Below are 10747 nucleotides of genomic sequence, written 5' to 3'. Positions count from 1 at the left end.
TCGGACCTAAGGCACACTGTCTTGATCTCTAGTTCTATACCCTAACTGAACCGCATAGCTCGGTCTGGGTCCTTGTGGGTACCCGATAAATACATGGGGCATCACCACTTATTTTCTTGAGTTAGTTCTAACTGTTTGATTCATGTGTCGACGAATATATCACATCTGTTTTTCTATAGGAATCATAGCATACAATATAAAGATCATCTGTGCACAAATGTAAATTAATCACATCTGTTGACCGATTTCCTTGCATATATAACGCCGTCTTTTGAGAGAAGAAAAACGTCTCCTTGTTAGAGGAGAAAATGAAATATCTAAGGTGAGTAGAATATATATTTTTTTTTTTTTTTCAAACTTTTCACTAGTATTTTAAAGTTTATACATGAAAATTTTTTATAAGAATAATTGAAAATCTATAGAAATTTTAGATATATGAAAGTGTTTTAAAAAATTAAGTTTGAATATCACATTGCTTTTTATATCTTTACAAAAATGTAATAAAAATATCATTAGATTCATATAAAGTTTATAAAAAATTAGAATTAATATCTTTACACTTTCAGAATCCACAAAAATCCTAGATTGAATTAATTTACATTAAACAATTGTACATGATATGTTTTTTGGCTAAATATTTTATCTTATAATACCCACTTCATACAACATAATCAAATGCATTTAATTAAAAAATAAAAATCCATCACACAGACGCAACACAATGTTCATTTACTTGAATTGGAAAAATAAAATTGATCGATTAAATATGTATTGCTTTTAACTTGCTATGATTTGTGTGCAATTTAAAACCGAAATGGGAGGAATAAATGAAAATATCACATTTCATCCAACAGAGGAGGAAATCCTACAAAATAATTCGGAAATAGAATGCATCACCAAGGTATTTCTTGGCCATCCCAGGCGAAGAACTTGCCATTGTCGGAAGCCTTTGCGTCGTCGATGATCCTTAATAGCTTCTGCACTGAAAATTCTTTAGTGAAGAGTTTATCTTTTGGGACATTTCCCTGAAAAGGTCTAGATAAATCTGTATCTACTGTGCCTGGATGCAACAATATGCATACAATTGGATCTTTCTTACGGTCAAACTCCACGGACACTGTTTTCGTCACTGCATGACATAAGAGACAAAGGTTTCATGAAGTGAAACACCATCAAAGACAATTTAAAACTAGAGCTCAAGAAAGAACAGATCCATACACTGATTAAGTGCAGCCTTAGAAGATCGATATGAGTACCAACCTCCTAAGCGATTATCTCCAATGGATCCTACCCTGGCACTAATATTGGCAACTATCGCAAAATCTCTATCAGTTCCAGTTCCTCCGCCAGCATTGAGAAGAGGCCACATTTGCTTTTTGTATAAATCAGACATCGAAAGGACATGTTGAAGAAAACATTTGCTTACCAAGGAACACTCTGCTCGAACAAGACTATAAAGCGTAAGCCGATGAATCATACCTTAGTAACCAATAGAGGACCAATGGCATTAACCTCGTAGGCAAGAAGTAGTGCTTCTCTCTTAACTTTACTCAATGTTGTTTCTGCATTGAACAAAGAATTAATGGTTCATTCACTTTACTTGGAATATAACATTAACCAGTTCAGCTTCTACAACCAAAAAACTGATACCTGGTCGCAAAATATCAGGCATCGAGAGTATTCCCGATGCATTCACGAGAAGGTTTAGATAACCATGTTTGTATTCTACAGACTTGGCCACTTCCTGAGAATCAGGTGTAGTTTAAATTACCACACAACAATACAGGAACGTGTATCAAATAAAGTCTAACAGTAGGTACTGACAGTGCAATCACTCACCGACCCAGTTTTGAACAAGTTTAAAACAGGGTAAACAACAGTTTGAAAGGCTTTAATACCTCCATCGTGCTATCAACAGTGAGGTCCAACCGATGAATATCAAGACGTTCAGCAAACTTATTCTTCAATTCAAGTAGTCCAGTGGCCTCAGTAGGATTGCGGCATGTTGCGACGACATTCCCTTTGTTGCTTTTCTCTAACAACTGTTTGACCTATATTATACAAATTGTTGACATTTAACACGATTTGCAAGAACAACACTTAGACACCAGTTTCCGAATTACCAACTTTGAATGGAAGATACAGTATGATCGAACTTCACAGCAAAACTCAGAGAAATTAGGTATGAAATGTAAAAGAAAAATATATTTTAGTGATCTTGTCTAAACTCTGAATATAACCAACATTAACCCGCGCACATCGAAAGGGAATAAAAAAATTCGCTCTGATATGACATACCTCAATGCTGTATACTTATGCATGGCAGATAATTAATATTTCTTAATTTAATTTGCACAAAAGCGAAAATTTTTCCCTTTTAATCAAGGGTAAAGAAAATGGACTCACAAACTCAAGGCCGATTCCCCTTGAAGCACCTTGAACCATAGAAACGCCACCTTCCCGGAATTTGACTGAAGCAGAAGAAAATATTCGGGTTCTGGCAAATGACATTAGAAATGGTGTTGCGACAAAAATCCGCTGACTCATATTCATCATCGTGGGACCCTCGACTCCTAATCGTAATGAAGATGCAATTTAGTTAGATTTAATTTCTACATCGATGAACAGGTTTAAACTTCAATTCAATATGAATCCCAAAAAACGTAATATTGTAGTATCAAGAGAGTACCATACGCATATACAACCATAATATGAATATGTCCACGCTTACGATTGAAATAAATATATTACAGATGAATATTGTCAAACATATCCCGAAATACATATGATATACAAGGACAATTACACGAGACTACTAGCTTTAAATCTTACATAGAATATGCAACCTCACGTGTGACTTCCTACATACACACTCTCTCTTACAAATAATATCTTACAGACCTCGGATGTAATGAACTAAATCTTTATTTGAATTATGAGGCTTTTAACTCCTAATCGTTATTGCAATGTAATTTGATTAGAGTTAGTTAATTACAGCGAAAAACGAGTAAATTTTTTTTTTACAATGAACCCAAAATGTCACCTATAATTATTATACTAAAAATAATATATAATACAGTCTCGTCTTAACATATCACATCATAAAATAAGCCCACACATGACTGACATCAACTACATACAAACAACTCATATCCCCGGGACATGCCCCGGTATATAGATACATATATATACTTGGATAGACGACTCAACCTCAACTCAGATTTGACTCCCTCCAGAAGTACCCTCTCCGGTCTCCTGATAACCTGGAGTACCTAACATTGTCCACACACAAAGACAACAACAGCCCCCCATGGGGGTGAGCAAACGCTCTGTGTGGAACAACAATAATATATACATGTATCTACACAATGATATACGATATGCAATGCATGCATGTCGTGGAAATATCAGGTCAAATGCCCATCCACCGAGCAAGTATCAGAACCAATCGAATCACTATCAAATCAATGCTCGAGCTGACACAACGGCCTCAATCAAGTATAAGGGAATATCCGTATGATAATGTCGGCAAAGCACCATCAAATCCCAAATCTCAACCAATCAATAATAGGGGCCACAAATGACTATGTTTTTAAGGGCATCGTACTCAAAACCCCAAAATCAAAATCCAATGATATAAAGGTATCCAAAGATCATAGCTCAACGTACATGTCATGTATCGATGTATGTATAAAATGATATGTGTTAACAAAATATTTATTTTATACATCGATCTATCAATCATGAATGTCGTGTATGCCACATCAACTCAACAAATAAGGCATATAGACACATATTTTCAGTCAAATCAATCAAGCACATAACATATGACACAGATACATGTCGTATGTTACTCAGTCGCAACATACCCCAATTCTTCGTTTCTAGTTCAATGTAGCTTTAGGATTTCAGTACATAAAATCTATCTACATAATCAAAATATTTATTTCAATCATTAAATTCATTCAAATTCAACACTAATAGCGTATTTGAATGTATCAATTCGTTCTACGCTATTCAGTTTAACCTTTACGTTATTAGGATAATTATATCGCATTATAAATCCTAATAACTCATTGTTATATAATCATTATTATACATCTAATCATGTACAATCAAATTTTCAAGTTTCAAATTTGTTTTAAAACTTTGAAAATTCATATAGAATTGAAATCATAACATAACTCAATTCCAACTTTGAAAGTTAGTTTCTCGTCGGCTATTCTATCGCATATATTGATTTAGAATTCAAATACATGCTACTCCAGCAATTCAATAAATAAAAGTTCTGAATCGAGAAGAAAATTATCTCAAAAGGACGCTCTCAACACGAGGATTCCGAATATATAATTTGTTTTGAGTTCCGACAATGTTTCGAGGTAGATTCGCAAGATAGAACTTGACTTCATTGTTTCTCTCTCGAAGCTCCTTCGGAAATGGGAAGAATTCAGAGAAAAACTCATTCTTATCAACATTAAATTGTGTGCAGCTGATGCGGTGCGCAAGATCTGGCGCAGCCGCACGCTTAGTTCTGTCCGGAAATGGTTTGAGATTGCTTCGCACGCAGGTGCGCCACTTCCTGAGCGCTGAAACGCTATTTTAGGTTTCGAATTAGCAAAAGTGGTCAACATGAAAGTTCTAGATCTATGTCTTGGCTTTCATTTGCCGCTGACCTCACTCAATTTGGAATTTAAAATGAGCACTCTGCATAATAATATTACTTGATAGTTGAAAGTTGAAATAGAAGAATTCACTTACAGAAGTTTTGGCTTCAGGAGCCTTCAATCGGCAGTCCAGGAAGCGCAGAAGCTTCAATCGGCAGAAAGAGATTGGTGCGCACTGCGCAGAAGTTTCAATCGGCGGGCCTTTGGACGATTGTAGGAATAGAATACGTATCGACATGCAAAACTAGGCTATTTTTTTAAAATAAATTACTTATGGGCTGAAATTAGTTATGGGCTTATTTAGTTGGGCTTTGGGTCATTAAAAAATAAAGGAGAAGCCTGCTGCAAAGAGGCGGAACGCCTGGACCGCCCGTCGCCTGGAGAAAGGCGCGCCTCAGGTGCTAAAGGCGCTCGCCCAGCCATGCACGTCGCCTGGTTGTCATCTAAGGCGCTGAAGCTCCGCCTAGCGCCTGAGGCGCGCCTTTGACAACTATGGTCCATGTATCTGCTTGCCATTCCTACTACGTATGAGATGTCTGGTCGTGTGTGCAACAAGTATCTGAGACAACCAATGATACGTCTAAACTCTGTGGCATCAACTGGAGTCCCTTCCAAGTCTTTGTGGAGCCGCGTCTTGGGCTCCATCGGATACTTTGTGGCATTGCAATCTGCCATCTTGAACTGAGACAAGATTTTCTTAGCATAGGCTGAATGTTGAAGTAATATTCGACCCTTCTTTTGTTCCACCTCAAACCCTAAGTAATATGAGAGAAGACTCAAGTCACTCATTTCAAATTCCGTCATCATTTGCTGTTTGAACTTGTTGACTTCTTCGACGCTTCTTCCTGTTACAATTAGGTCATCCAACATATACTCCAACAATCACTCTTGCTTCTCCTTTACTTCTTATGTACACTGCCTGTTCTTGAGTACATTTTCTGAAAAGCCTAGCTCTTTTAGACTCCTATCCAATCGAATGTTCCAAGCTCGTGGAGCTTGCCGTAATCCATAAAGTGCCTTTGACAGCCTATACACCTTATGCTTCTGGTTTTGTACCTCAAACCCTTCTGGTTGAGTAACATATACTTCTTCTTTTAACTCCCCATTAAGAAATGCTGACTTCACATCTAGATGGTGTACCTCCCAGCTTTGATTTGCAGCAAGTGCAAGAATGACTCGAGCAGTGTCAAGTCTAGCTACAGGTCCAAACACCTCTTCAAAATCGATGTCTTGCTTTTGTACATAGCCTTTAGCCACCAATCTAGCTTTGTGCTTAACGACTTGCCCATCTGAATCTTTCTTTAGTTTGAACACCCACTTTAGGCCGATGGGTTTGTGGCCTGATGGGAGCTCAGTTAGGGTCCAGATGTTTTTTTTTTTTTCGATGGATTTCAACTCCTCCTTCATTGCTTCGTACCAGCAGGTTTCGATTACAGCTTCTTGGTAACAAGTTGGTTCTTCAGACACCACCATCATCACCTCATTCTCTTCTTCATCAATAGCAACCACTTCCTCGGTATTGGCGTAAATCTCATCGATTGACCTAAAACGGATAGGTTTCTCTTGGGACTCAGGGGTGATTGTCATCAGGGGCGGTGTAGTTTCATGAGCATTTGACAAAAGTATAGGTGAACATAACATTTCTGCCGCTGGTGGTGTGACATCTTCAGCGTCTGCATCATCAATCGATTTATCAGAATAGAATGCATCCAACATGATGAACTCCGACGATGGCCCTTCATTACTAGCACCTACATTCCATGACCATTAGAGATTTTCTTGAAAAATGACATCTCTACTCACTTGTAACTTGCTATAGCTTGGGTCAAATAAGCGATGAGCTTTGCAACCTTCCTCTACACCCAAATATACCATGGGCGAGCTTCTGTCGTCAAGTTTCTTGAGATGAGGAACTGTGTTTTTCGCATATGCCACACAGCCGAACACTCTCAAGTGTGTGAGGTGTGGATTTCTTCCCATCCAAGCTTCAAATGGGGTGCGCTCTCCCAGTGCCTTAGTTGGGAGATGATTCAGCAAATAGACTGCATGTCTAACCGCCTCTCCCCAGAATCTTGCAGGCACATGCATGGTTTTGAGTACAGATCTTGTCATGGCCATCACTGTGCGGTTACGGCGTTCCACAACACCATTCTGTTGCGGTGTGTAGGGAGCTGTGAGGTGCCTCTCAATCCCTCCATCTTAACAGAAACGGGTGAACTCAGTGGAAAAGAACTCGCCACCACGATCCGTCCGGAGTGTTTTGATCTTGTACTCAGTCTTGTTCTCTGTCAGAGACTTGAACCTCTTAAATGTCATTAAAGCATCATTCTTTGCTGCCAACACATACACCCACATTCACCTAGTGAAATCATAAACAATTAAAAGAAAATACTTATTACCACCGAGTGTACATGGTAAGATTGGCCCACAAATATCAGCATGGAGGAGTTCCAGTGGCTTCTCGGCTCTGTATTTTGTCTGGTATGGGAACGTCAACCTTGGATGCTTGGCTATCACACACGCCTCACATAATTTGTTTGGCTGGGATAACAATGGCACACCAACTGCCATTTTCTTCTCCCCCAAGAGCTTCAAGTCATGGAAGTTGACATGGCCATGCTGGGTCATCTAGGCTTGCTAGGAGACAAACCTGCTTGAATGTCTTCAACTTTATCTTGTACAAGCGATTTTGTGTTCGCTTCACCACATCAAGAGCTTCCCACTCCTGTCAAACACCTTCATGATATCTCCTCCCATGTGTACCTCGTTCCCGTCTTCTGTCATTTGTCCAAGGCTTATAATATTACTACAAAGTTTGGGAATGTAGTATACCTCTTGGAGAACTTTCTGATCGCCGTTCATGCAATTAAACACAACCGTCCCTTTTCCCATGATCTGGATAGTTCATCCATCACGAACTTCACCCTCCCGGTGACAGCTTCATCCAATTCTTGGAACTTCTCGCGATGCCCAGTCATGTGATTGCTTGCACCATTGTCAAGGTACCAGACGTCTTCATTTTCTCCATTCTTGTGACCACGGTACATCTCTGGCAATAACCTCTCTTTGCTGAGTAGTATAGCATCCTGCTGCTCACGCCTAGTGTGCGTCACATCCTGGGACACGGCCATCAAAAGTGTTGGCTCTTCATCAGTGGCGCGAGTGAGATGAGCTTCATCGTCACGTCGCTTGCTGCGGCAATCAGACGCGTAATGTCCCATTTTCTCACAATTGAAACACTTTATGTGACACTTGTCACGAGTACCACTACTGGTGCTACTAGTACCTCCTGTATTGTTGTTGCGCAGCCCACCACGACCGTGACCGCGCCCTCGTCCACGCCATTTGCCGCGATCAAGGCTGCTGGAACCACGCCCCTTTCCTCTTAACGAGGTTTCACCGTTACTCCCCTTCTGTCGTGCTTGCCACTCGGCATGAGTGAATAAAAGTTGACCCTCGGTACCGTTGATGTTGCCACATAATCGCATTGTTCGTTCCTCATACGCCTTTAATCGCCCTATAGCATCCTCAAATGGCATGGTCTCGAGGTCGTAGAACTGTTCAATCTCGGCGACGATGGGTAAGAATTTCTAAGGAAAGGAGTCGAGCAGCTTCTTGACCAAAGAAGAGTCTTCAAGTGTATCACAAGGGTGGAAAACTTGCTGGTTATTGCACTGAGTTTTCCGTCGAATTCATCAATCGTCTCGGTCTCCTTCATTCGAAGGGCATCAAATTCGCTCTTTAGTGTCTGTACACACGCCTTCTTGACTCGATCACCACCCAGGTACCTCGTCTTGAGGCTATCCCAGGTATCCTTTGTAGTCTTCTTCTTTGCGATCAGGAGAAGGATGTCTTCTGGAACACACTGCAAGATGTATGCCCGCGCTGCCTTATCCTTTTTTCCATCCACTCGAGTTCCTTCTGTCGGCTCCACCGACTCCCAAACTCCTTGAGCATCAAGAATCGCCTCTGTCTTTATCGCCCATACCGCGTAATTGTGGGGGCTCAGCATTGGATAGTGAAACAACACCCCGCCGTTCTCTTTCGCTGTATGCTGGTGGATAATCAACATTTTAGTGAAACTGTGAATACTTGGACGTTCAACACTTAGGCTCTGATAGAAAATGTTAACTTTGAACCCAGAAAACGTACACCCAGAAACTTGAAAGACACAAAGAGAGTTCTATTCGTCGTACTTTTATTCTACCTATTTACAGAGCTTTTATACTAAATAAATAGCTTAACAGAAACATAAAAATAGGAAACCAATTTACGTGTATCTCGCACGTTGCAATAGAAAGATAACAGGAAAGAGAGAAAATGTAGCATGGATCGTTTCCGCCTTTCACTCGATCCGGATTTGAACTTACGCGGCTTGATCTTATCTGGATTATCTGCTCACATTCACAAATACAAAGAATTTGAGCCAAGGAACAAAGAGAATTTTACAACAAAAGAAAGCTGCCAACTCAAGGGGCACATATTTGCAGCTGTTTCATGAATCAAACACCATTCCGGCACCGAAATCTTGGAAGAAACACTACTAGGCAGCACGTATCTCGACTGAGATATTCATAAAGGTCCTTCATCAAGTGTGGTTATTTACAGTAGGAACTTTCTCATAAAATTCTCAAAATTATCTCAATTGTGTTGTTCTCTAATCCTTAAGTAAAAAAATTACAGAATAAATTTGTTTAAAATTCTGAAAAGCAGTCCCCCGGAACAGACGAAAAAAGAGATTTGTACTTGCATAACCACGCTCAATTTCAAGAAATTTTTATATTCGAATTTCCCATCGAAATTTGGAAGAAATTAGAAGAAATCTGGGAAACTTACATTAATTGACACCGAATTTACTCGGGGAGTCGAGGATTTTCCCGGGATTGAGACTTTAATTGAGTTGTCTGCCTTGTTTTTTACTCTCTTCTTGTAAGGAGAAAGGAAAAGGATAATCGGCATGTGTTCCATTTTCAATCTAATTTGAATATTGTTACTTAACCATTTAAATTATGGGTAAATTTGTGAACATTTCTTCTCCAATCTTTGAATTAAGATTGAATATCTAATCATATACTTTTTAAGAATCGTTACTGACAATGCTATAATTTTAGTTTTAACTCCATATAAACTCAAATTTATATTTTTTTCCGTTTTTCCATTAAAATTAATATATAGTTTTCTCCACCAAAATAATTGTGTCTTCTTCATCTACCAAATTAGTACTTATTATAGAGTTTGAGATACTTGATTTCGCTCTTTAAATACTTCAAATATATAATAAAATACAATATTTTCGAGTAATCACCTCAAATTCAGTCATTGTTTGTCTTTTCATTAAGAATGCATTATGATTACTTATTCATGTCATTTTATTTTAAAAAGAACATATGTGGGGACCTGGACGCTAATTCAATTCTTAATCATCATTAGGATCAATTTGTTAATTCAAGTACTTTGGTTCATAAAAAAAATTATTTAATTGCGAAACGTAATGGAATCTAACTAATATACAGATTCGTATAAAATAAAGTACAAGTCCTGTACAATCTACATTCAATAAAAACTAAGGTTTAACAACTAATTATCAAGTGTTCAACCCTATCTTTAATCCAAGTCTGTAGTCTCCACTCTAATCATGATCTCTCTCTCTCTTCTTGTCTTGACCCTGATCATGTCCCACCTGTTGTCATGCACACATACAAACAAGACAACAGCCGGATAACTCCGTTGAGAATTATATTCCCAGTATAAATCAACGAAAGATGCATTTTATATAACAGAAATAAAAGCATGAAGCATATATTCATAACATGTATCGCAATCAGAAACATGAATCACTATCAAACTATAAATCATACTCGTGACTCCACATCTAAGACTAGACTCATTTCTAGTCTAGGGATCCCGGTTTCCAGACGTTGGCATTCCATATTGATCACCAGTAATAGAAGAAACTCCGATTCTATCCATATCGATAGCCAATCATCCGGTGACAGACTTTGGCGCTATCGCCAATACACTATCTTGTGACATCGTGCAATGTGCCCGTGGCGATCCCACCACTATCAGGCACTTCTGTCACA

General features: G+C 38.9%; 1 protein-coding gene across 5 annotated transcripts; it reads right to left on the bottom strand.

The window, feature by feature from the left end:
- Positions 1 to 661: 661 nt before the first annotated feature.
- LOC140819602 (uncharacterized) lies at positions 662 to 9643 on the bottom strand. 5 transcript variants are annotated; one of them, XM_073179761.1, is made up of 8 exons: positions 9502 to 9643; positions 2407 to 2593; positions 1899 to 2051; positions 1651 to 1744; positions 1480 to 1562; positions 1219 to 1372; positions 1083 to 1129; positions 662 to 977 (listed from the first exon to the last, which is right to left on the bottom strand). In XM_073179761.1, the coding sequence occupies exons 1-8, from the start codon at positions 9630 to 9632 to the stop codon at positions 894 to 896; spliced, it is 933 nt and encodes a 310-aa protein (XP_073035862.1). In that variant the 5' UTR covers positions 9633 to 9643; the 3' UTR covers positions 662 to 893. The 5 variants fall into 5 exon arrangements, with proteins under 5 accessions (XP_073035862.1, XP_073035861.1, XP_073035860.1 ...); XM_073179760.1 differs by adding an exon at positions 8939 to 9058 and having other exon boundaries at positions 662 to 1129; positions 2407 to 2573; positions 9501 to 9622; XM_073179759.1 differs by having other exon boundaries at positions 662 to 1129.
- Between the last annotated feature and the right edge of the window lie 1104 nt (positions 9644 to 10747).

This window comes from Primulina eburnea, chromosome 18 (genome assembly GCF_022965805.1).
Source record: "Primulina eburnea isolate SZY01 chromosome 18, ASM2296580v1, whole genome shotgun sequence".
Classification (NCBI taxonomy): Eukaryota; Viridiplantae; Streptophyta; class Magnoliopsida; order Lamiales; family Gesneriaceae; genus Primulina; species Primulina eburnea.
Note: the sequence above shows the minus strand (reverse complement) of the source record. Positions and strands in the feature narration are given on the sequence as shown.

What these genes read in the sequence shown, in the direction of transcription:
- LOC140819602 (XM_073179759.1), bottom strand. Translation starts at nt 9,632, where the DNA reads ATGGAACACATGCCGATTATCCTTTTCCTTTCTCCTTACAAGAAGAGA. An exon ending in GGGGAATCGGCCTTGAGTTT is followed by an intron (nt 2,052 to 2,406) that starts GTGAGTCCATTT and finishes TGTATAATATAG; the next exon opens with GTCAAACAGTTGTTAGAGAA. An exon ending in GTCCTCTATTGGTTACTAAG is followed by an intron (nt 1,373 to 1,479) that starts GTATGATTCATC and finishes TTATACAAAAAG; the next exon opens with CAAATGTGGCCTCTTCTCAA.